The 27,462-nt window shown below is 37.7% G+C and overlaps 1 protein-coding gene across 6 annotated transcripts in view; it reads right to left on the bottom strand.

The window, feature by feature from the left end:
* Positions 1–27,257, bottom strand: part of STK17A (serine/threonine kinase 17a) — a 62,884-nt gene extending 35,627 nt beyond the window's left edge. For 2 of the 6 annotated variants that reach the window (XM_058725491.1, XM_058725494.1), the window contains exons 1-3: positions 26,902–27,255; positions 16,506–16,718; positions 5,791–5,935 (exon numbers count right to left, since the gene is read on the bottom strand). In XM_058725491.1, coding sequence (XP_058581474.1) covers positions 5,791–5,935; positions 16,506–16,718; positions 26,902–27,098 — 555 coding nt within the window. In that variant the 5' untranslated portion in view covers positions 27,099–27,255. Of the gene's footprint in view, positions 1–5,790; positions 5,936–16,505; positions 16,719–26,901 lie in introns of all 6 variants that reach the window. The other 4 variants (XM_058725493.1, XM_058725495.1, XM_058725489.1 and 1 more) reach the window with 3 other exon arrangements.
* Positions 27,258–27,462: the final 205 nt, after the last annotated feature.

Raw genomic sequence — 27,462 nt, 5'->3', positions numbered from 1 at the left:
TCATTCACAAAAACAGACTTCTCAACAGTGAAAATAACCATACCATGGCTCAGTGTAATCTGTGATTTTATATAAAAACCTGTTTTTTAAAACCATAGAAAGTTTTGGCTACAGTAAAAACCTAAAACTGAACAAAAAAACTAAACCAAATTGCTGTCACTATAGAAGCTTGGGCTGCAGACGCATGCTAAATTGTTATAAATACGCAAACCAGGTAAAGCACCCCTGCCTTGCCACACACACACACAAAAGGAGTAAAAATGCTCAGCTGATCAGTGTTAGAATCAATCTCTCTTTTCAATGATAAAATAACGAGAGGTTTTGGTAATATATATAAACAAACTTCATTATAAAGTGACATTCTCCTTGTTAATTAGCTTCTAGCAATTTCTTCAAGGAAAAAACCTAGGATTATGAGTCCCAAGACTTCTCAAGGTAATTTTAGTTTTATTATATTAATGAAATACTATAGTAAAATAAAATGTCATTATTCAGGCAAATTAGATGAGTGAAGTTTGGTTCTGTTATATATATTCATCACTGAACGTGTTTTGCCCTTCCCAGTACATAAAAAAATACCAAAAGAAATATTGCCAAGTGGAAATCTTCACCATATCTTAAGGTTCATTTTATGATTAATAAAACATGCACATTCTGTGAAATGTTCTTAAATATCATTTGTTCACTTAAAACAGCTTACATGTTTTCATAAGCTTAAAACAGCTTATGTTTTATTTATACTTTACATTACTTGGGAAATGCTTTCTTTAGTAAAACCCACACTAGTTGGGTGTGGTGGTAATGTCGTAAATTCTCAACTAGTGTGATCAAATTATTAAAACGTTACTGTACTTGAAATCTAGGCCCAGTCACATGCATCTATCACCTACCAACGTGAGATAACTTAAACAGTTGACAGAGATGTTGCTAGGAAAAAACACATCTCATAAAATCAGAACTCTTTCATGGAATTTCAGTTAATGTTTATTATGTAGTTTCTATCAACTGTGCCTTGGTTTGAACACAGGTACATTTTAAAAACAGATCTTACTCCTCTAAATAAAACAAGTACAATTACAGGACTATAATCTGTCAGTCTTTGATGGCAAAATATACCCACTTCCAGTAAGTGAAATATATGTGTTGAAAACAAAGAGAAGTGCATTAGCATTACAGCTTAGACCTCCTTTCTAGGGAATCCAGTTCATGATAAAAAAGCTGTGGTTCACAATATTTAATTCTATTTAAGATGCATGAATCCCAGGTGGTAAGAAAGAAAATGACATGGTCAATTCAGAGGCAATGAAAGTGGGGGAAAAAAAGGAAACATACAAACTGTCCTCAAATAGACAAAGGCAGTAGGGAGGTCTTTGTAAAATCTTATTTCTCTGTTTCATGGGGGAATCCTTTCATTTATCTTGGTATCTTTATCTTTGTACATAACCCATTTAACATTTACTGAACAACCACTTCTGGGTAAGATCATTGTAAAGTTGAGGCTAACTTGCTTATTAATTAGCCTTAAGGTGCCATGGATAAAATTTTAAGGAAAATTTTTATCAGGCAATGAGAATTCAAGTTAATTGGCTTTTTATTTATTAAAACCCAGGTCAGAGTACAGAAATAGGTTAATAATACTGTCTAAATCAGTCTGGGGGGCTGTTTAAAAATGTTCAAGTAAATGTTACGGTTTCAAACTGTCAATGATCAACTTAAATCTCAGAAGGGAAAGCTCTGGCTTCCTGGTCTGCTCCTGCGCTTCTCATCATATACATCTACCAGGGTGGACAAGCTAACAACTGAACACCTACCAACAGAAGACCATCCAAACACAAGGAGCACTGGGTTTTAAGACTGGATTTCTTTGTGTTCTTTTTGGTCAAGACCTTCCTCTGACTGAAGTAAAAGCAGGCCACTATGCCAATGGCTAATTCACCAACTGAGATTATTTTGAGGCTTTTAGGTTTGTTCTGACTTTGGTAGAGTTGTTGTTTCTCAGATTTGTCAGTCCCGCCATGATTTACATGAAATGAATGGGCTTTCCCCTAATCATAATCTAGTGTCTTTTCTATTTTTGTCGTCCTAGAAACACTCCAAAATCTGCATCTGCTACCCCTCAAAGCATTTGCCATATTCAATTTAAGATATTTGGCTGAGAGTCTTCAGTGAATCAGCCTTTGGCAAACTGCCCATCTGGAGTCTGATCTGAAGCCAAGTAGCAGATTTCCCATTGTGTCAATTATCTCTTTCATAGGAGCAACTATAATAGTTATTCTAACTTCTAACTACTACTTGTCTCTGTGACAGGAATTTCCCATTTTAACCATAATGGAGAACAAATAGTCTACTAACTCAAAGTTACCCTATACATAGGGATTACCAAGTTTCACAGATTTAAAACTATTTTTTTCTCTAATTCACAGAATTAAACCTTTAGAAAGCATATTTAGCTTTGTAACTTTCAAGCTCTTATAGAAACTCAGAGTCAACATTACAAGCATAAATTGTCATTGGGCGGACAGCTGTTAAACGGTGTAGGACAGTAGACCCTCTGTCCAGATTCACAGAAGTCACAGAAAGTCAACTGCAGATGACCTTTTGGTAGAAATCATTCCTATCTGCACTCCTGCCACACCAACCCCACCTCCAACCTTTCCCCTCCAGCAGTTCACTTAGAGACAAATTCTGACTGCACATGTGAAGACTGTGAGGGCAGAAGAAAGGCTGAGGACCTATCGGGCCACCCTGTCTTCTTTCTAGTTCCTCTGGGCCTAGGCAACATGAAGAGTCCAGCTTCCAACATCAAAGGCCCATCATCAAAGCCTCTATTAAATCCAGAAAGAATTCTACACTAAGTGTACTGGGGAGAAAGGAATATGATTTATACTGAGTGTATTGGGGAGAAAGGGATATAATTTCCAGTTAAACCTGGTATTCAAGAATTTAATTTTCACCCTTGGCTGCTTTCAAGTAACATCAAAGATCCATGACACATAGTGTTGGCAACCTGACTTGCTACTTAATTAGTTCCTAAATAATAGTCATAGGTTGAGCTGTCATAAATCGAAAGCATATTTCCTATAAATGCAATGTTATTTAAATTGGGGTTCATTCCTAGAAGTCCTTTTTACTTCACAAAACTAGCAAAACATCATAAAAAATAAAACTTAAGTGTGTGAAACCAAATATGGAAACAAGCATAGCACAAACTTTACTTTTGGGAATTCTTCTGCATGGCTGAGACTAACGGAGGCTTCTTATAGTCTGAGTCCACTGAAGTCTGGACTGCAGAGACCATCTCTTTCTCTGTGTTCCTGAGGGAAGCACAGTTGGGTATTTCTTACAGCAAGGATCTTTGAATTTCTAACCATATGACAGGCTAAAGTATAAAAAACAAAGCCCCAGTTCCCTCACTCTTGCTATGAGGGTTGTACCTAGATCATCTCTAAGGCCACTTCAACTTTAATACCTTGGGACTACATGTGGGTACACACATGTCCACACTTACCTTCAAAAAATGACACTATAACTACCATAGTCTACAGTGTTATAATCATGCATTTTAGCTACCGTACTAAAAAATTAATTATCTTTTAGAAAAATATGTTTACAGAATGAATTTAAATTGGCATTTTTCAGAAAAAAACAAGAAAGTTTCCGAACTGTTTTCTTTCTTCTATATTTTTCGGTAGGACTACTATTTGAGGGAATATCTATTACCCTTCCCCCTTATTTCAAATGGAATTTTATCAAGTTTACTTTAGAAGTCAACCTCCAGAGTACACATTGTTCACTCTTCCTTGAGAGTGTTCCTTCATGCAGTAAAGATTAGACACAATTATTTATACAGTATTCTATCTATCAGGTGTCATGGTGTGCCCTACAGCAGGAGTTCTCAAAATGGTGCCTGGACCCACAGTATCAGCATCACACACCCCTTCCCTGAATCAGAAACTCTGGAATTGGGGCCTAGCAATTTGCTTTAATAAGCCTTTTCTGGTGATCCTGATCTCTGTCAAAGTTGGAGAAGCGCTGCCGTAAGTGTCTACTTTCTGCTACGGGGCAAACTACAGCAGAGGTCAAGATAGATTGGGAGAGGATGAGGAGTGAAATGAGGCAGAAGTCCAAGATAGGAAAGCCTTTTTTGGGTCCAGGGGTTCAGCCTCCTCAGGTGATGTTCCTTCCTAACCTGAACTCCTCTGGCTAATAAGGAACTGGAGCCACTGGTGTAGTCCTTGAGGAATGTTTCATTTCCCCATAGCTACACCTGGACTTCATGTGGTAGCAACCATCAGCAGGGATCTTAGACTTTTCTACCCCAGATGCCTGAAGGACTATGCTAAGGATACTTGTAGTGGACATTCACTGTCTGTCTCCTGATCGCCCACCTACTCTCTATTCTTTCTGAAACAGAGCTGGTCTGAGAATCCATCCTTTCCCCACTCTCAGTCCAAAAAAAACTTGGGATGGGAGGAGGAATTTAGCCCTCCCAGGTTGGAGCAAAGGACACTGGTAATGCTGGCCTGGCCAGTCAAAACCCAGCACCCCCAACGTCCCCCTGACACACTTACTAGTTCCAGACTGATCTAAGTCAGTTTGATGAGAGTGAATGTCAGAACTTCTGAAAGAGCTAATAAATAGAACCTGGCTCCTTCCTGATGAATCTCTGGACAACTGTAAGGCTAAAATGGCAGCATCTAACTTACTACCATCTTACTGCCATTTTTAGAAGGTAGAGCTGGAGACCGAAGAAAAACCAACTATGTACTTGCAATATTTGAATTAACGAATAGTGGCATTCCTTAAGTTGGAATTGTCCCTGGAATTTTTAGCTAATAAAATTTCTTTTTTTGCTTCCCTTACTTTCAGCTGGCATTTTGATCACTTGAAAGCATCATAACTGTCCTTTGTGTATTCTTTCCTCCCTCTTTCCCTTCCTTCTTTGATAATTTTAAACTAGAAATCTACCCACCTCCGAGGCCCCTGGGTGGCTCAGTCAGTTGAGCGTCTGACTTCGGCTGGGGTCATGATCTCATGGCTCTCATGAGCCCCATATTGGGCTCTGTGCTGACAGCGCGGAGGCTGGAGCCTGCTTCCGATTCTGTGTCTCCCTCTCTCTCTGCTCCTCCCCTGCTCACACTCTATCTCTCTCAAAAATAAATAAACATTAAAAAAAAACAAAAGAAAAAGAAATCTACCCACCTCTAATTTCTTTAGTTCTCTATTTTATTTACTGCTGCCTAATTTTCTACAAAATGGTTTTTCAGATATCCCTGCTAAAAAGTCATCTACCACTTCATGATATTTGAAACCCCTGGAATCTGGCCTTTCCTCAATTGTCAGCATCTCCTATTTCGTCTCTCAATTCCAGTGACACTATTCCATTTATGTTTGCCCAACAAGTACTCTTAACTCTTGTGAATTAATTTTATCCTCTATTTTCTACATTTTCCTATATTTTCTCTATCTAAATCCTATTTTTTTTTTTTAAAGGTCTAGCTCAAACTCTGTCTCTTACCAGGAAGAGTTCACCTACCCCACCAATATCCTCTAAGCTCCGTTTCTTGAGCAAAGTATTATTATTTATCTTTCTATGTACACAGATGTACATTATCTCCTTAATATAACTAATTGGTTAGAGGATAAGAACAGACACAACCTTTATATCCTTATTACCTAATAAAATACACAATCTTGATAAATGTTTTAATAAATCACTGTTAAAAATATTTTACATCTGTAGTGTCATTCTCTAGCAATCTCAAAATTGTAAAGTAATCTAGATCTTACCTTCAGATCAAGATGTACTACATTATGAGCGTGTAAAAAGCGAACACCTTCTAATATCTGCCTCATGAGTCTTTGAACATCTTTTTCTTTAAAGGCGTCTTCTCTGTCTGCAACACACTGGTCAAAGATTTCACCCCCAGCAGCACTAGAGAAGGGTAGAAGCATACTTTAATTATAAAGGAAAAGGACTCATTAAAAATATTTAGCCTTTTGTTCTTAATATTTTACATATTAAGTGTCTTTATTTAGGTAAAGTATAATTTGAGTGTGTGTCCCTATATCCATTTTTCTTTTGTCTTTTTAAAATAAAAATGTGAAGCCTCAAATATGAGTTCAGATTAAGAACTTCAAAAATTAAACTTTAATGGTAAAATGTATTAACACACTCTCAAGTGAAAATTTTTTGAGAATTTTTGGTTGAAAAACACATAGAAATATTATTTTTAGAAAAAATACAAACGATGAAAATAAAGCAAATGCTCTTCAATGAATTAAAGACCCCTTCCCCAATCCTACAGCCACATCTAGAGGTAAACACTATTCTCCCTTTGGTGTACTATATCCTTCCAGAGTTTCTAAAAATATATACTTATTAAATGCATACAAAAATATTAGTTGCCTGGATTTTTAAAAAAACAAATGGTAATATAGGACACATTCTCCTGATACTGTTCCACAACCCTTACTTTTAAACATGTCTTAAGAATCTTTCCATGATGGTTTTATATTTATTTATTTTGTAATTTTGAACTCTTATATCCCTGTGAATAGATAAACCATACTTGATGTAACCATTCCCCTTTGAAGGTCATTTACTTTCTTCCTAATGATTCACAACTATAAACAATGCTGTGATGAGAAGGCACATTACAATTTCTCATATGTTTACTCATGTGTGAGGAGCTCTCAAGGGTAGACATCTAGAAAGAAACAGCTGGACTGAAGGGAATGTGCATTTAAAATTTTAATAGGAAGAGCCTATCCTCTCCAAAAGAGCAGTACTGATTTAAATTTTCTTTCAACCTCTGGCCAAAGCATCTCAGTTTTTCTCTAACTAATTTTGCCAATAAGGGGCGGGGGGGGGGAATCAACATTAAAAAATGTTCATTTCCCTTCAGCAAAAAGTCCATACTTAAACATTCATTCATACCATAAATAACAGCTCGTGTCATATCACAAAATTTCTTTTATGTGTTAAAAAAAAAAAAAAAGGCAAGATTGCTTTCATAAAGTTGCTATAGAATTGACATGGAATACCTAACTACAAACAGCCATGCTGCTGTCAGACAAGAGCTACTTACTGAATTCCTTTTCAGAAGATAATTTAGTTATTTCCTTTCCTGTTAAAGCAACCTATTTCCAAATTCTGCCCATATAAGGAGACACAATTTGTCACCAAAATTAGATAAGAACATATTTAAGTTTAGCTGAGCAGCTGCAGGTGACGAAAGTGAAAGAATAATTCATTGGCTGATAAGGTTTTCATTTTGACTAAACCTACACAACTGAATTTTTATTACATTTTGATTATAGCATGAAAAAAACCATATGTGAAAGCATCAAAACCATTTTTGTTATTTAAGTGTAAAATGGCCATCATGCATCTGGGCACAGTTAAAGTAATATACAAGTCAGAAGAAAGGAAATGGTGAACATTCACAACACAATTACAGAGTAATAATGGCAGCCTAGGAGTACCATATACTGTTAATATGGATTTGATGATCTGAAGTAAAAGTCAGTATGAACTGTGTCAACTCAGTCTAAGCAGCACGATGCACCATGATATAACATATAGCCCACGTAGCCCTCTGCATACACACACCACAATTTGCCTGTTACACTCAGAACTGTCCGTGTTCCTCAACTAAAACAAAGAACTGTATTTTTGGTTGAAAAAGTTTTCCAATCACAATTTATTGTCCTCTGAGTCTTTCAGCTCATTACTAGCATCCACAATAAAATTCACTATAGGTCAATTTACATAAGTACAATGATTTCTTTACCTAAAATTTAAGAGCAATTTATTGTTAGTTCTTTTCACTATAAAGTTTACCCATTCTTGCCTTAACATAATTTAAGTACTTTACATAAGCACAAGATACGAAGCACAAAACTACCATTTTCTGAAAATTTTCAAGGATGTATTTCAAATGCAGACTATTAACAAAGCTGTAAAAGCTAGCCTTCAGTGACCAGCAAGACTTGCATATACCCTCTGATACAATCACCCTATTTTATACCTGCTTAAATGTAAGCTTGGCCCATTAACTCATTGTCATATTTACTAGTGGAACTAAACAAAATTATATACTAAAGAACAATTTGCGACATTAAAAGCATTGTTAGGCATGGTTACAGGAAATGTAAGAATATTATCAACTACTTCACAGGAAGTATCTTCCTTTACATAAAGCCAGAGAAACACTACATTCTGTTGTGCCTATCTTTTAACTACAGCAAGATTTTCATGTATATTATGGTATATTTACTTTAGTAGTGCTTGTTTTCCACTACTTTAAAACTATTCAGAAACTCAGCAATTAACTTTATTATGAATTACACACAATTTTTTACCAAAAAAAAATTTTATGAAAACATTAATTCAAAAACTTTTTACAAAAAATTTTACAAAAACCTATTTTTATAAAACATATGAAGAACTTTTAATTTCAACTTTCTAGTGGCCCTTAGAAAGTTAGGGGATAAGTATCTTTTTGATCAACATTATGCAGAGCCATATACATGATATTTGCAGGCTAAGAGTCACTGCGTTTTCTTGGTTGCCTGCACCTTGTCTAGATTTTAGCTCCCAACCTCGAACATCAAACACTCCTATTTCTATAGAAACTAGCATTTCCATTTCCATCCTGCTTAAAGGGTTGGTTTAGATCTTTATTCCTTCACTCTTAAAAATGAACAAATACCAATCAAACATGTTAGGTCTTGTGCAATGTGCTATGGACAGAAAGATAAATTAATTATAAGTATGGCTTATGACTTCATGTACCAGTAGGAGAGTGAAGAAAATGAAACACATTTTAAAGAATATATGTGCATAAATATATATGGGTGTGAAATTATATATAAAGTGATGTGATAATTTAGCAATTGAGCAATTAATTGGAAAGGAGAAAAAAAAAATCTTAGAAAAATGACATTTATTCTGAGCCCTGTAGAATGAATAGGAATCCACCAGATGAAATGTAAGAGCACATCCCCAGCATAGTGAACACAAATAAAAGGGCATGGCAGTATCAACAACACAGGATACAGACTCACTAAAGGTTAAGTAAGCTGTTACTTCCCCTTTCAGCCAAATGGTATGGAACTTACCCTTCAGCCATGAACAACTAGAAAATGAGCAAAGTATATAAGCCAACTGTTTTCAGACAGAACATAGGCAGTTAGGACCATGATCCCTGAAAAGAGGGACACAAACAAGATGGGCTCTACTGTTTCTGTCTTCCTATGGAAGTAATTTATGGACTGTGGTATAAGGTGAAGGAGAAACCCAAGCAGAATATGGCGGCCTTGCTAAACTGAGGAAACAGACTAGGAGTTTGACAAAGTTGGATTTCATAGGGACAGTACCAGAGAGGAGTGAGCTACACAGAGAAAGACTGATCCAAGTAGTTCAAAATAAATCACAAGCAGGATAAACACAAGGCAAATCAAGGCACATGATGCACAAATTACTGAAAGAAAAAAAATATTTAAAAAGACACTTATAAGGGAACCAAAAATCAAAACAGACTTCTTGTCATAAACAACGCAAGGCAAATGACAATGCAATGCTATCTTTAAGTGCAGACAAAAGAAAGTGTGTCTAAAATGCAGGATGAGGTTGGAAAAGGACTAGCAGGAGATGAGGCAGAATAGAACACAGACAGGAAAGCATGAGATGAGGTCAGAACAATCTGAAACATTCTAGGTAAGGCAATAAAAGTGCTACTATATAAAGCTAAATGTCTCCTCCAAAAGCACTCCCCACTCTCCCAAGCAGAGGAAAGCAGGACAACACATGGCTAAAAGCTTTGGAGTCACACACTTCCAGACTAAATCCCAGCTCTATTTGCAGTGTGACCTTAGGTTTGATTACTTCTCTGAATTTTTTTCTCATATAAAATCCTGTTCCAAAATTTATAAATAAACAAATTCAGTAAAGTTGCAGGATACAAAATCAATATATCAAAATTATTGTGCTTCTATACACTAAAAATGAATCTTCAAAAAGAGAAATTAAGAAAACAATCCCATTTTCTATGACGTCAGAAAGGATACTCAGGAATAAATTTAGCAAGAAAGTGAAAGATCTATACAATGAAAACCGTAAGACACTGATGAAAGAAATCAAAGAAGATACAAGTAAATGGAAAGATATACCATGCTCATGAGTTGGAAGAATTAATACAGTTGAAATGTCTATACTATCCAAAGTGATCTACAGATTCAACACAATTCCTACCAAAATTCCAATGGCATTTTTCAGAGACACAGACAAAACAATCTGAAAATTTTCATAGAACCACAAAAGACTCTGAAACGCCAAAGCAATCTTGAGAAACAACAAGTCTGGATTTGAGAATATTTTCCGATTTCAAAATATATTACAAAGTACTACTTAACAAAAAAAGGAATGAAATCTTGCTACCTGTAACAATACAGATAGACATTGAAGATATTATGCTAAGTGAAGTAAATCAGAAGGAAGAAGACAAATACTATAAAATTTCACTCATATATGGAATCTAAAAAAACAAATGAACAAACAAAACAAGAAACAAAATTCATAGGTATAGAGAACAGACTGGTGGTAATCAAAGGGGAAGAGGGGAGAGAGGTGTGCAAATGGGCAAAGGGGGTCAGTTAGAAGGTGATGGATGGTACCTAGACTTTTAGTGGTGATCACTTTGTAGTGCATACAGATATCAAATTATGTTGCATACCCAAAACATGTTTTATACCAATTATATACAATTTGTAAAAAATTTCTAGTGGAAAAAAACGTGTGTGGGTGTATGTATGTATCAAAGCTATAGTAATGAAAACAGTACGGTATTGGCATAAAAACAGATCTATCAGTGGAACAGAATAGAAAGTCCAGAAATAAAACTATGCATATATGGTCAATTAATTTACTAAAAAGGAGCCAAGAATGTACAATGGGGAAAGGAGAGTTTCTTCCATAAATGGTTTTTAAAAAACTGGGTAGCTACATGCAAAAGACTGAAACTGAACACTTATCTTACATTGTACACAAAAGTCAAATCAAAACGGATTAAAGACTTGAATGTAAAACCTGAACTATAACACTCTGAGGAGAAAACAGGCAGTAAGCTTCTTGACATCAGTGTTGGCAACTTTTTTGAATTTGACAACAAAAGCAAAAATAAACAAGTGGGGGCTACATCAAATGAAAAAAACTTCAGCAGAGCAAAAGAAACCATCAACAAAACGAAAAGCAACCTACGAAATGAGAGAAAATATTTGCAAATCATATTAAATGATAATGGCTTAATATCCAAAATATATAAAGAACTCCTACAACCAATCTGACTAAAAAAGGGCTAAGAAACTAAACAGACATTTTTCCAAAGACGACATCCAAATAGGCAACAGGTGCTTGAAAAGTTGCTCAACATCATTAATCATCAGGGAATTACAAATCAAAACCACAACTGGGTACCATCTCACACCTATTAAGATATATATTTTAGGGGGCACCTGGGTGGCGCAGTCGGTTAAGCGTCCGACTTCAGCCAGGCCACGATCTCGCGGTCAGTGAGTTCGAGCCCCGCGTCAGGCTCTGGGCTGATGGCTCAGAGCCTGGAGCCTGTTTCCGATTCTGTGTCTCCCTCTCTCTCTGCCCCTCCCCCGTTCATGCTATGTCTCTCTCTGTCCCAAAAATAAATAAAAAACGTTGAAAAAAAAAAAAAATTAAAAAAAAAAAAAAAAGATATATATTTTATACACTTATGTATAAAATGGAATATTATTCACCCAAATAAATATATTCCACTTATATGTGGAATCTAAAAAAGTAGAACTCCTAGAAACAGACAGAATGGTGGTTACCAGTGGGTGGGGGGAGGTGGCAGAAAAGGAGAGCTACTGGTCAAAGGGTACAAACTTCAAGTTATAAGATGAATAAATTCTGGAAATTTAACATACAGCATAGTGATAATAGTTAATACTATATTATATATACTTAATACTATATTATATACTTGAAAGTTGCTAAGGGAATAAATCTTAAATGTTCTTACCATACGTACACACAAAGGTAATTAAGTGACTTGATGCAGGTGTTAGCTAATGCTATGGTGGTAATCCTTACCCAATACATAAGTGTATCAAATCAACATACCCTACACCTCAAACTTACAAAATGTTTTATGTCAACTGTACTTCAATAAAGCTGGAAAAAATTTTTAAAATAAAATAATGTATATAAAGCATGTAAATAATTTACATAAAGTTGGCTGACTTAGCTTAGTGCCTGGCACATGGTAAATTCTTAACACATTATGACTGTTACAATTTGTGTTCCCACAGCAACTAGCATTTCAAGTAAAACACCAACACTGCTGTAATCATTTATATTTCTTTCACTAAACCTGTAGCACCTGGAGGGAAAGGGCTATGCTGTTTTCACTTTTATACCACTTTTCACTTTTATACCTATTAGCACTAGTGCATATGGCAGGTATTTAAGTGTATGTGAAATGCATTACTGAAATAGTGATCATAAACCTGCCTGTTTCTGTAACAACAATCTATTGATGTTTGCCATGAATTTTGATACCTCAGTATCTAAAAGTATATTTCTAAGACTTTCCCTTCAAACAAAAAGTAGAACACAAACATTTTTAGTAGCCAAATCATACTCATTTGTGGTTATAAAAACATGATCATTGAAGCAATAGAAGCCACCAGAGGTTTCTAAGCAAGGGAATAATATCACCACATCTATGTCTTAATTATCTAGCAGCAGTCTGAGGAACATCCTAGAACTGAAGCCAGGGTGATCAGCAAAGATCTCTCTCCTGTGAGAGTCCACAGGAGAGACAATGAGAACCCAATACAGAAGAGAAATAGCAAGTACCAAGAAAAGGGGACCAGTAGGGGAAAGGCTTAAGTGTAAGACTTGGTGACTTATTATACATGAGCTTTTAAAGGAGATAAACAAAATAAGGATAGATTCAAAGTTTCTAGCCTGAGCTATGAAATAAATAGGGTTATTATCGAAATGGGGAACAAAAGAAAAACAGGCATTACCAGGGTAATGCAGGAGTGCACACATATCGATCCTGAATTGGTAATGATGTGTGGTTGGATGCAGAGATATGCAGCAGGGAGTTGGAACTTCAGAAGGTCCAAGGTTGTAGACAAAGATTTGGAAATAACTGCATGTAAAGAATAGCTGAAGCCACAAACATAGACTGTTACCATTCAGAGTAAGTGTACAGAATGAAGGTATGACAAGAACAACACTAATGAACTTGGGGGAGCACTTGTATTCATACAGAAGAAGGGTAAAAGGCTGAGAGAGAAGTTTTTTGTTTTTTGTTTTTAAAGAGGACCATGAAAACCAAAAACATCATTTCAAGAAAGTATAATAAAATATTTACAGAGAGTAGAATGAACACTAAAATGAGGAGACTGATTTTGGCAAACAGGGTTTGAGAAGAGCAGGTGCAGCAGACGAGGAGTAATGGGAGAACTGGCACATGGCAGATTCCTGGGTCAATGAAGAACAAAACAGACCAGAAGGTGAGGAAAGCTATAAATTCAGACTGCTCCTTTAAGGACTACAGATAGCAATAAAGGAAAGAGCAAGCCAGGACCATGGTTTAAAGACAGTCAGAGATGAGGAAAAGGAATCTGAGGATAGGAGAGACAGAAACACTGGAAGATGAGGGAAAAGAACCACCTTGGGAGAGGTGTTCTTTCAAGAGCACCTTGAAAGGCTTCGAGAGGTCAGTGAACTGATTAAAAAACAAAACAATGGTGCTAGAAAAGGAAGGAAGAGAATTAAAGAGCACAAGTAAAGGTTTAAGCCTTGGAGTTAAGTAGTGAAAACTTCTTTGAACAGAAGGGAAGGACTGAGAGGAGTAAAAGCAGAGGGACACTGAGGGAGTGTGTGCCATCCTTTATTTTCTCCATGAGGGGAGAAAGGACTAGGTATCTAATAGAAGATGGGAAGGAAGTGATGTAGCAAGAGTATTAAAGATTCTGATTAGCTCCTTTTGGGGCTCGGGGTACATTAATAGAAGGGGATGAGAGATTAGGTAAAAAATCACCCAATGACAGCGAGAGCCCAACTGAGGACTCTCACACTTGTAACGAGCAGGTCACAGACTATACAAAATCCTCCCCAGAGTGTTCAGGACACAGCACGGGCCAGGGTAAACAGGCAAAACAAGTTGCAGAGGAAGATGAAAAGGAAGAAGGAAATAATGGAAGGTGCTGATGAGAGATCAGCTAAAATAACTACTGAAGAAGAGAAGGGAATCACAGGAAAGAAAAAAGTCAGGAGGTGGCTGAAAGACTGGAAGACCTAAGAAGAGTTCAGTGTTGAAGGCTGAAGAGCAGGTTTGGTGAGAACAGGAGAGGAACAAGATCTGGTCAGAGAATAGTATTTTGCAAAGTCTCCTCTAGATCAACTTCCAATTCTGCCTTGATCCTCTCCTAAACAAACTGGAAACCAAAAACCTAGGTAGGCAGGGGATTTATGTATGAGATTCCTATACCAACATTTTTTAAAAATCATAAAACAGCTCTATTCAGATATAATTCACATATATTACATTTGTTAACCATCCACCAATTTAAATATTTTTGCTATTGTAATTAAAAATACCTTGGGTGAAACACTTTTGTGCTTCTCACTGTTCACATTTAACAATTTTTTTGGAAGGGATTCATACAAGTGAAATTACTGAATTAAAATATATGAATATAATGTTCATCATCAAGAGGAAGACACCACCAAGAATTTGCTTCCTACAAACTCTTAAAGTTTTTAAAAATAATACTACACATTAACTTTAAAAATTTTTAACAATATTTAAAAAAAATCTATGTCAATACATTTATATCTACCTTATCTTTTTAAATCACTGCACAGTAATTCATTTTGTAATATTATCACTTATTTAACCAACTCCCTCCTATGTTAATAATTAGATTATTTTTTGTTACATTTAAAAAAAAACTTCACTGAACATTTTCTAATATATCTTTGCACAACTGGCCTATTTTCTTGTGAAAAAATATTTAAGTGAAATTGCTGGACGAAATAGTGTTGCTGTTGTTTTTTTTTTTTTTTAAAGCTTTTGATATATAACTCCAGCCTGTCCCCCAGATAAGTTGTACCATTAAGACAGACTCCCACCTGTAGTATAAATCAGATGGTTCAACCCATGAATATCACCTTTTCTTTATCATCTTTGCCACTCTTATAAGGGGAAATTGAAAACTTATTTTTATATTTACATTATAAAAATTATAAGAATCAATACTTTCACATACATATAGACCATTTATATATGTATGTCTATGTGGAGTTCTCTTCATATCTTTTAAAAAGAAAAGCAGGCTCAAAATGGTGTCACTTATACCAAGTCACCAAACTGGGGCTTAATATCTAACCCAAGTACAGTTTCGACCTCCCCCCCCCCCCCCCCCCCGAAATGTAAGTCTCAATCGGTCAGTCAGAAAATTTCTGATCAGCATTCAATAGGAGTCTCACATGGGGCCATCCCCCAAAAGAAAATGAGGTAATCCACCTAATGAGACCCTCTGCTCTTTCCATAAGGGAAGGTGATGGATCTTGCTTGTAATAACCCTTTCTTTTCTTTTGCTAATAACTTCTTGCCATACCCTTCTTCTAGAAAACCTATCCATTTTGTACAATGCCTTGGAGCTGCCCTCCGCTTGCTAGAATCATTTAATAACATTGATCTTCAATTTTATCTGGTTGAAAAAATTTTTTAACATATCCTTTGTCCATTGTTTTTAAACTGGGAGGTTCATGTTTTTGTGTAATTTGTAAGATCTAGTTACACACAATAAAGAAATTTTAAGCATTCTGGGTGAACAGGTATGAGAAGTACTTTCCCTGAGCTTGTCTTTTCCTTTGTGTTTCTTGATGTAGTAAGGATTTTAATGTATTCAAATCTATCAATCATTTCCTTTGGTAGGAGAAGTAGAGAGGAAAACAGGATTTCTTAGGAAGAAAAAACTGTTCATTTTCCAAAGCTGTTTCCTATACTGTCCCTCCTTACTCAAATGAAAACATGGTATGAATCAAAAAAATTGTTTCTGAAAGATTAACTCAGACTGAACATATATATATATGAACATATATATATGAACATATATATATATATGAACATATAAAGAATTGTAGAATGTCTTTTAATATTACCTTGGTATCACTTACTTTCTCAAGAATGACTCTAAGAATATAAGAGAATTTTACCCTACTATCAGGAGAATTTCATTAAAGAATGAAAATGAAAAATCTAATCTACATTCATTCTTGTTAATTTGAAAAATGTCAAATTAATATGAGAAATACATGAAAAAGTTCTGGAAATTCTTCAGATTTCCAGAGCCAGGCCCCAACACGTATCACAGATGACTAGCTTCCTATAAAGGAAGTGTGAACTATCAAATAAACTCCATTTAAGGAAAATAATACTTACTATTCCAGAACTAAAATCATTTCTGATGGAGTTTCATAGACTTCATGTAAATTAATGACCCAAGGATTATCCTGTGCTAGTTCAAGAACAGCAATCTCATGAATTATTTCCATTCGACAATCTTGGCCTTTTCTTCTTTTTCTCATGAACTTTGCTGCAAATTCTTTTCCAGAATCTTTCTTTATACATTTCCTCACCACTGCAAATTTCCCCCTAGAATTAAACAAAAACATTCACTGTTAAACTTGACAACTTTCTAGAAATGGTAATAATTTTAATAAAACTTCCAAATACTCATCAGTGGATATTCAAATTTAGATTATATTCAAACACAAAAGCAGCACTATCATTTAGGAATTTAATAGGATACATCTATCTATAATAAAATGTAACTGCAAATCTGCAAAATTCCTTCTAAACTGAGGATAACCAAATATTAAACTCAATATTTTTGCAGCTATACATAATTTGTTACACATTTATACATAAGAATGATTTAAATCTTTTAAAAAGCCACTTGACTTGTTAGAAACTAGTTATCAGAACTCCTAAAAGAATTGAATTGACTCTAATACTATAACCTTCCAAAATTAAAAAAGTTAGGGATCTCATTTATATATTTCAACTACAGCATAGCTGGAAAGGTCTTGTTTTCCTATAAAGACAGACACAACACACATTATTTTGATACCTTACACTATCATTTGTTATTAAACTAATAAAGCAAGTCACAGGGGAGTTGAACTAAGCAAACTAAGGGTATGAGCTCTGAAATCAGATGTGAGCTTGAATCCCACAAACAGCTCTACAGCTCACCTGACATATAACCTTGGGCAATTTATTTAACCTTTTTAAATCTAATTTTCCTTATCTGTTAAGAGGACACACTGGAATCCAGTTCCTAGGGTTGCTGTGAGAATTCAAGTACAAACACATATCAATTGCTTAGCATGGGACTTGCCACATGGTAAGTGCTAAATAAAATATTATTAAACAAATCATTGATTTGTGATAATCACCCATAAATACCCAATCTTTATACTGGAAGGCAACTTAGAAATCACAGGGTTGTTTATTTTTTAACCTATTGCCAGATGCCAATGCCTTCTTTCAAACTGTGAAGCAGTCTCTTCCACTCCTGGGTACATTTTTTTAAAATTAATTAATTTTGAGAAACGAGAGAGCGCGCTCATGAGTGGGGGAGGGGCAGAGAGAGAATCCCAAGCAGGCTCTGCACTGTCAGGGCACAGCATGATGTGTGGCTTGAATCCAAGAACTGCGAGATCATGACCTGAGCTGAAATCAAGAGTCTGTCGCCCAACTGACTGAGCCACCCAGGAGCCTCATTAATAAGTTTTCATGACAGGCCTAAAGTGAAGGGTTGTTAAGTCTGGGTCTTTTGCTGAACAGTATAGAAAGACGTTTCTTTCCTGAATTTCAAAGACCAGTTTGTCAGGTATTGATTGCAGCTAACATGATCTGTTAACTGCCACTCCCTTTTCCAACTTTCAATCATTCTTTAACCCCATAAAGGTTTTTAAGACTTTCTCACTATTATGCCTCATCAGAACTGCTGATAAAATAAAACGTGCCAACCAAATTTGAAGCAACCTACTTCAAGTACAATTGAATCAAAGGGTTGCATGATTATTATTTTGTTAATCCAATATTGCTTTAAAAAAAAACTTGACAGGTTTTTCATAGTTCATATTGGGCTGGTAAATAAACCACCTAGATCTTTTTCCTTTTGAAAATTTTCAAGCTGGTGTACTCATACTTTATTTAAAGGCAAGGTTTTCATTTGTTCTGTTAAATTCTAATTTCTAGGTTCAGCCCCAGCATTTGACACTACTGATGTAATTTTGAGTACTAATTCTTCCTAGCTAGTATTAACCAGAAACATGTTTTTCATGCCCTCTGTATTTTTGCAACCACCACAAATAAAAATGTTAAATGATACATCCTTAGGCATAGACCTCTCTAGCTGTTCAAATAAGTAACAATCTACCTAACAGCACCCTTGTTCAGATCAAAGTTCTTTTTGTTCACAAAAATGTGAAAGATTTCTACAGATGCTTGGAGGGATTAAATCACAAACATATTCATCACAGACTAATGCCTCCTTTTATTTTATCCTACAAAATCATTAAACTAACATTTCCATCAAATTTTAAGTGTTTATTTTGAGAGAGTGTGCACTTGAGTGCAGGCGCGGGGGAGGGGCAGAAAGAGAGGGAGAGAGCCCAAGCCCAATCAGTGCTGTCAGGGCAGAGCCCAACCTGAGGCTCCCATCTCATCATGAGATCATGACCTGAGCTGAAATCAAAAGTTGGACACTTAACCGACTGAGCCACTAGGAGACCTGAGAATATGTATTTTTGAATAGATAGGGAGACTAATGACCCAACAGAGAAAAGGATCCACACACATCACTGAACTGCAAACTCTGGAAGCCCTTCTTACAGAAGAGCTATTGCTAAATTCAGGGACCAGAGGCAAATACAGGGAAGAAAGAAACCCAGATGTATTCGACATCTGGGGCCATGCAACTGTTTCTTAGGGTCACCAGCACAGGTCCCAGAGCTCTCTTCCTACACCAGTGAGTACTCTTGACATCATCTTAGTTTCTGTGGAAGCAATCCTCACAGTTTTAGTTTTATTCTTCCCACTGTGTCATGCACTATATTGGGAGTCAGCAAACTTCTTTTAAGGGCCAGACAGAAAATTTTCTTTTGCTGGTTTATGTTGCCACTGTTCAAGTCTGCTATTATAAAATGAAAGCAGACATAGACAAAAGGTAAATTAATGGGTGGATCTGGGTTTAAAAAACAAAAAACAAAAACTTTAGGGATACTGAAATGTGAATTTCACATAATTTCCATGTCATGAAATATCACTCTCCTGATTTTGAACCATTTAAAAAATGTAAAAATCATTCTATATAGCTTGTGAGCCTCACAAAAATAGGTGGCCAGCAGTAGTTTGCCAATTCCTGCATTATTCCACACTGAAGAAACTCGTCCATCATTCTGATACAGAAATTGAGAGTAAGACAGTAGATCATGAAAGTTTTGATGAAACTTGTCTTGCCTTCATTTCTAAAACTGGTGCAATGAGTAGGGAACTCTTAAAACTACTCAAGGAGGAGTCCAAAGGAGATCAAGACATTTCTGGAGCTATTCTTTGTGTAGAGCAACACAGTACACAGGAATGTGAGATTCAGCATTCAAGGTGAGGAGTCCTAGTGAACACATTAAGAATTACATTATCACAGCACACCCCACAAGGATTCTAATATGTATGTTTTACCACAGCTTCATGGTAAAAATTGTGATTGTACCTAATCCTTTAATTTTAGGTTACTGAGACAAAGGCATAAAAATAAATGTTTCTCTGACACTAAGAGCCAGTTATATACAGACTTGAGGTAGATGAGATTCAAAGGACATAAGATGTTTGTTGCTCATCTACTTTATCTATTTAGCCAAAATTCTTCCTGAACTACATAGTTTTTACAATTTCCTGAGCTCTTCATCTATTTCACAAACATCTATGGTTCACTATTACACACTGAGAACCCAGGTTTTCATTAAACAGTTTTGGGGGGAATATAAAAAAAATCAACATATTTCAGAATTACTTAATGATAATGTATTGCAGAGTGGTGGTAAAGGAAAGATACATCAACAATTTTTACAAGAGAAAGTGACATCTGAGTTAGACACCAGTCTAAGCTTCCTAAGAACAAGAATTAGGTTTTAGTTAACTTTGCATTGCCAGTGCCTAAGTGGTAAAGCTTAGGAAGGCATGGTGAGCATCTTTAAGTATGTATGACATGCTAAGGAGTTTGAGCTTTCTCATGGTAAAAATTAGTACATTAGAATTTTTTTTTTTAAACGTTTATTTTTGAGACAGAGAGAGACAGAGCATGAACGGGGGAGGGTCAGAGAGAGGGAGACACAGAATCGGAAACAGGCTCCAGGCTCTGAGCTGTCAGCACAGAGCCCGACGCGGGGCTCGAACTTATGGACTGTGAGATCATGACCTGAGCTGAAGTCGGACGCTTAACCGACCAAGCCACCCAGGCGCGCCTACATTAGAATTTTTAAAATAATTGTTTTTAAAAGAGAATTCTGATAGTGCTGTGAAGAGTGTATTGCAAAATGCTAACAAGAAATCAGGGAAACCAATAAAATAATTCAAGGCAGTGGGACTCAACTAAAACAGCAGCAGTAGAGGCTAGGAAAAGACAATGCATTTAAAAGAAGGTCAAGGCTCATTAGCACCCCTGGAATTGCAGGCAGAGATGAGGGGAAAAGAGAAAAGTAGAAGCAGAGGACAACCTGTAGATTTTTACCTGAATACTGGATAAATGTGATACCATCAACTGAAACTGATTATAAGAATGGTAACAGGTTTGGATAAGGGGATAATGTCTTAGGTTTTGGATGGGAGAAGTTTTATTTACTGGATAGATTCCAAATATAAGTTCCAGTGCTGTCTTATAGACAAAGGTGAACAAATAATAGAATACATAAGATTTAGTCAAAGATCAAAAACTGGAGATGCTAATTCAAGTGGTATATAGAGGAAGCAAAATAAAAGTGATCTCTGAGGTTCTGGATTGGTTCTAGATTACAATAAAGTGCTTTGTTTATATCTGTATTATATTATTTAAGTTGGTCTGACATAGTACAATTTGTTCACTACGCCTGTTTCCCTAGCTAAACTGAGTTCCCTAGCGAGACCTCCCTTATCATTCATCTTTGTATCGCCATAGTGCCCTGCACATGGCAGGTACTCAAACAGGATATCAGCATGCTGAATATATACAACTGTTCTTGTTATTTTATTAAATAAAAGTTCTAAGGCAACTTAATCTCATAAAGTTTAATATCTTAACCACATTAGACTACTTGCTATTCCCTCTTTTATTGACTTTTTCTGCCACTGTGCTTATTTATTTTATTGCCAAAGGCGAGAGGAGTATCTTTCATCACTACTACTGAAATTCCATCCATTCTTTAAGGCTCGGCTCAAATGTTATTTTCCCCATAATATTTTCCCATGTGGCATGTCACCTTGCTGATAAAGGGAGTAGTGATTGATTTGTTACATTTGAGAATAATTTCCAGAGCCTAGTAAAGTGCCTAATGTGCTTAACATATAATATTTACTTAATAGCACTGGAGTAATACCTTAAATGTAAAGAAGTTCCATTCAAGAAAGACCTAGAATATATTCTACCTGTCTTCTTTACCTCGGAAAGGAAAACAACAAAACCCAAAATATCTGTTGACTCTAAGTATAAAAATTCATTGAGTCCATCAGACCAGATATCACCATGAGTAACAAGAATTGGCAGGGCTTTGAAAGTCAGACTTTTGGGGCGCCTGGGTGGCGCAGTCGGTTAAGTGTCCGACTTCAGCCAGGTCACGATCTCGCGGTCCGTGAGTTCGAGCCCCGCGTCAGGCTCTGGGCTGATGGCTCGGAGCCTGGAGCCTGTTTCCGATTCTGTGTCTCCCTCTCTCTCTGCCCCTCCCCCGTTCATGCTCTGTCTCTCTCTGTCCCAAAAATAAATAAAAAACGTTGAAAAAAAAATTAAAAAAAAAAAAAAAAAAAAAGAAAGTCAGACTTTTAAATTCTGGCTAATAAATGTGTATGTAATCTGAGGCAATTTACTCAACATTTCTGAGCCTTAATTTAACCTCATCTGTAAAATGAGGTTGATGACACTTACCTTGCAAGACAGTAAAGACTAAACAAAATTACATCTCTATAGTGTGCAGCATTCAGAAAATGATCAGTAATCAGTAGCTACTTTTACTGTTTGGGGCACTAAACTCAGTTCTACAATAATGATAGTAATTTGTAAAAAAGAATCCTAGAACAGAGGCGTTTTGAAGGTGGTCTTATTTGAACTCTCTACTTGATGCAAAAGTTCCCTCAATAAATCTAGTTCCTTCTTTACCTGAATAGGTGAATCAATGACAATACCTACTTAGCTTTCTAACACACTTGGCTTAATAATCCGACTATATAAAATTTTGTTACTTATGGCTTTGTAAAAAGGCTGAAATTCATTAAGTTTATGCATTTTAAATTACGATTTTAACTTCATAAGCCTGAACTTTTAAAAATTAAGATAGGTGACTTAATGAATTCTGCCTTAGAACACAAGCCATACTTCCTAAGTAATTCCCGTTGCTGAACCACATACATAGCCAATTTTTTAAATCCATCCAAAAATATCAGATTACACACAACTATTGGTAAATATTCTTCAAACTAATACCTAGTAGCCAGGAAATCTTAAATAAGAATATCCATCCTAAAACAAGGCAATTTCTACATGGATATTATTTAATAAGGGTCTTAATTTCTAAAGAAATTATGACTTACAATTTATGACACATGCTTAAGTAGCTGTAACATACAAAAACCTGAAGCCATTACCTACAGCCATGAATCCAGGTAAAGAACACACAGTTCTTGAAATACACCTGCCCCTGCATCTGCTTCAGCTTGAACATTCTCTTATTCTCTGATAAAAATCCTTCCTTGTTCTTGTTACTCTCAACTGCTTTGAAGAGAAAGCTACAACATCCCTACCCACCATAAGGCCCAAATGAAGAGAGAACTATAAATGAGGAGGGTGGTCTAATTTGAACAAACACAGGGTTTGTCCCAACGTGGAACTCAAAAACTCTGGGAAATTGCTTTAGCTACAAGATAGACCTCAGATTATTCTCTGAGAAACATCCATGACTTCTACAATGGCAGGGATTTCAGAGTCCCAGCTAAGCGGTCTATCATAAGAATCAATTTCTGCCTTGGTTTTCTCATAGAAAATGGGATTTACCAAACATGCATGTGATGAGAATTAAATAAGATAATGCATGTGAAAGCACTTGTGTAACTGTACATTTATGTAGTACTCATTCAGCAGAGAATTCATCTCTTTTGTCCCAAAGGGAAATTCAACTGTCAGTATATAATATAAAGAACAAAATATATTCTTTTGGCTTTAAAAATCCTTTTTTAAAGATAAAAATTTATGAATACATCAAAAAATGTTAAAGTTGAGGATTAGATAAGATCACATGCAAAGCAAATCAATGTGAAATTACTATAATTTTAAATTTCTAGAAACCTCTTTTTGTTTCTGTACTGCCAAACTCAAGGCAAATCAACATTATGAAAATATTCCCAGAACCGAAGGTCACGTCTCCATCTATAATCATTAATGTGGTTTACACTGGCACATATCCTGCCTCAAGGAAAGGCAACAAGCTTTATGAATAACAAGTCAAGCTTTTAGCAACAAAAGAAAATTTTACATCATATATTTACCCACATTTAGGTTGCTATGGACTCTGTTGGAGACATGAAAGAATGTGACATTTCATAAAATAATCAACATCACATCCTGTCATTAGACGGATATAGAACGAATATTGACCATTTCAAAAATCCTCTTCAACCATTTCACTGAAAGCTTTAATTTTCTGTAAGATAATGGTAACTCCTGAAAGAACTCAATTTCTTTGTTTGAACAGTTGGCTCTTATCGCTTCTCGGCCTTTTGGCTAAGATCAAGTGTAGTTGGCTCTTCACTCTTCAACATTTTTGACTAAATGAAAGACCACAGAATATAATGTCCTAGGAAAACCTTAAGATCTATTCATCATTAAAATGTGACACAGGTAACTTTGTAAGTTCTATATAAGAAGGAGAGGAGTTATATCAGAAATGCAACCACAGTTTATAGTTGGAAAAAGAGACAACTTCATTACTACTGAAAGGTTTATGAACAAACACTCAATTATGTCAGAACCATAATATACACGCAGAATTTGCAAACTTGGAACAAAGATTGTTTATGACACAAAACAGAACTCTTGCTTCCTGAGAGTTCCCAACAGTTCCTCTACCTTTTGCAATGAGATTTCATCACTTTTGCCATAGAGAGAAGCATGAAGTTGTGCAGGTTTTCTTGTTTTGGCTTTCTGGTTACATTAAAAATAATGTACATTTATTGTTACACAATGAGTTATATTTATTGAGTCCTCCTCCTAAGGCAGGCACAGACTTAGTGCTCTAAACGCGTGTTCTATTTAATTCTCCGCACAACTCTAAGTCAATAAATGGTTAGGTAACTCACTCAAGTGTACATAACTGGTAGGTAAAAAGCTAAGATTCAACCACAGACCGTCAGACTCCAAAGCCCATGTTCTTCACCACTGCATTAAACTTCCCTGTGATCAAAAAAACAAAAAAAAAAACAAAAAAGAAGAGGAGGAGGAGGAAGAGGAGGAACCAAAAAGAAACAAATAATTTTGTTTTTCAATTTTAGGTTTTTTTTTTATATCAAGTATCTAACTGCATTGTTCTGCTGCTTCAGGAATTAGTACTTGCGTGAAAAAATTTACATAAGCAAATATGTATAGAAGATAAACACCTATAGGCAAGTGAATTGCATAATGCAGATAAAAATAAGAGTTGAAAGGAACATTCCTAGAGGAATCAGTAGCAACACCTGGTAGGGCACACATCAATTTTTTCAGATTAAATCATTCATTTTAAACTCTACAAGACAGTGCTTGCCACCTGAAGATCTTTCAGTTTTGTAATACCAGTTTTCCTTTTGTGGAATGAAGCCAGACAAGCAAATAATAATGGAAAGTCTTAGTTTTCTTTCTTCAAGAGATCAGGGCTACTTCAGAATGTCCGGAATTCTGATGAATTAGAATACCTAGCTGAGTAGGTCCCTAGGTCTTCCCTGTCATATTTAAAGTGTGCACAGATCCAGTTCATCAGTGCCTGCCACAGTCAAGCATTACCTCTTGTTCTGATGGATGTTTTTCCTTTTGTTAACATTTGGAATAAGTATGACATTTTAAAATGGTAGGATCCCCTCCAAAAACAAACAAAAAAACCAAAAACAAAACCCAACCAACCAAACAACAACAAAAAAGCTACTTTTTAAAAATTTTTTTAATGTTTATTTATTTATTTTGAGAGACAGAGACAGAGCATGAGCAGGGAAGGAGCAGAGAGAGACACAGAATCCGAAACAGGCTCCAGGCTCCGAGCTCTCAGCACAGAGCCCGACGCGGGGCTCGGACTCAAAAACCGTTGAGATCATGACCTGAGCCGACGCCTGACGCTCAACCGACTGAGCCACACAGGTGCCCCACAGAAAAGCTACTTCTAAACGCTACCTTAACATTTGTAAGGTAGCACATTTTCGATATTGTTTGTAACCAATGTTACAAGACTCTCCTTTTCCAAGACTCCATAGGAAGGCTGTCACAATTGTCAGGCCCTTTCCCCATCGCAACATGGTGTTATTTTGCAACAACAACCACCATTTCTTGAAGGCTGTGTGCCAGGACCTGCAGCACGTGCTTTACAGGCATCTGCACAACACCCCCCACGAGACAGGTACCGTCATTATAGGATTTTAGGGGTGAAAAACAGGAGGCTGGGGAGTCTAAGTCACCCGCTCAAAGGCACACATGACAAGCAGGCCGGGACTTAAGCTCAGGTCGGACTCCAAAGCCGACGCTCTCGACAACTTCTCCAAAATGTTCGACAGCAGAAAGGAAGTCAGTCCTCAGGCCCCTATCACTGGATCATCCCTCTTCACACAAAAATTGAAGTATCCAAACAGGCTTCGCCGTTTACCATTTTAAAAGACCGAATCAAGAGCGGCGTGGGGAGGAGAAGGCTGGGGCCAGCTCCCAGCAGAGTAGAAAGAGCGAAGCAAGGGACAGGCGCCTGTGAACTTAACAGCCACAAGGACCTGAATATTCTAGAAGTAAAACAGCACAAAGCCAAGGCACCGAAACTGAAGTCCGCCGAAGGCTGAGAGGTTCACACAGCACTGACTCAGAGGAAGCTGTCACGTCTGGAGCGATCCGTTCTTACAGCCACACAAGGAGACGAAGAACACGCACGAGTCGGAGGGCAAAGCCAAAGCCGCCTGCACAGCTCCGGGTCTGCTTGAGCCTCGCTGGCTCCGGGAAAAGGCGGCGGCGCGGCTCACACGCCCCCACACCGCCCCCCCCCCCCCCCCCCCGCGCTCCGCCGCCGCGAAAACACCTCAGATGCCGAGAGGGCCGGGAGCGGAGGCAGGGGGGACGTCTCGGCGGCCCGCCGTTGGAGACTTTCTCACACCCGCTACCAAGTGAAAGCCGCACGGTCGCGGGAGCGCCGCGCCGGCGTCGGGAACCAGCGGAGGGCTGGCTGGTGCCACTCGACCGCCCCGATATCGCCGCCCGCACCCAAGTTTGTGCCATGTCACAGAGCACGCTATCGGCCCCGGCGCCGCCAAGCCACCGCGCCCGCCGGCCTCGGCACTTATCGGCCCGCCCGGCCCCCGCCCTCCTCACCTGCCCAGCTCTCGGCCCGGGCTGAGGCTGTAGCCGTCCTGGAAGGGCTCGGTGCGCACGGCGGTGCGGATCTCCGTCAGCAGCCCGCGGGCCTGGGGTGGGGGCGGCGGCCGGCGCGGCGCGCCCAGACTCCGGCCCGCCCCTGAGGCGGCTGCCGAGGGGGAGCCGCGGCTGCCCGGCTTCTCCAAGGGGATCATGGTGCGCAGACACGCTTCCTTTCCGGCCGCCCCGCTCGCTCTCAGGTGCCGGGCGGGTAACGGTCCCACCTGCAGCTCCCTCGCGCCGGCCCGAAAGACCTCCCGGAACCCGCTCTCCTCCTCTGCGCGCTTAAACTACTGCCGGCAGACTCCCGGTGCCCCGCCCCATGCCCCGCCCCGCCAGACTCCCGGGTGCCCCGCCCCATGCCCCGCCCCGCCCCCTGGCCCTACCCGTCCCCGTCCCCTCGTGGAGCTCGCCTGCCTTCTAGAGAGCCGGATACCTCACGCGCGCCCTCTGCAGCCGAGAAGGAGAAGGTGCAGCCTGGGGGCCGCCCTGGCCTTGGGGAGAAGAGAAACAGCACCA

Source organism: Neofelis nebulosa, chromosome 4, assembly GCF_028018385.1.
Source record: "Neofelis nebulosa isolate mNeoNeb1 chromosome 4, mNeoNeb1.pri, whole genome shotgun sequence".
Classification (NCBI taxonomy): Eukaryota; Metazoa; Chordata; class Mammalia; order Carnivora; family Felidae; genus Neofelis; species Neofelis nebulosa.
Note: the sequence above shows the minus strand (reverse complement) of the source record. Positions and strands in the feature narration are given on the sequence as shown.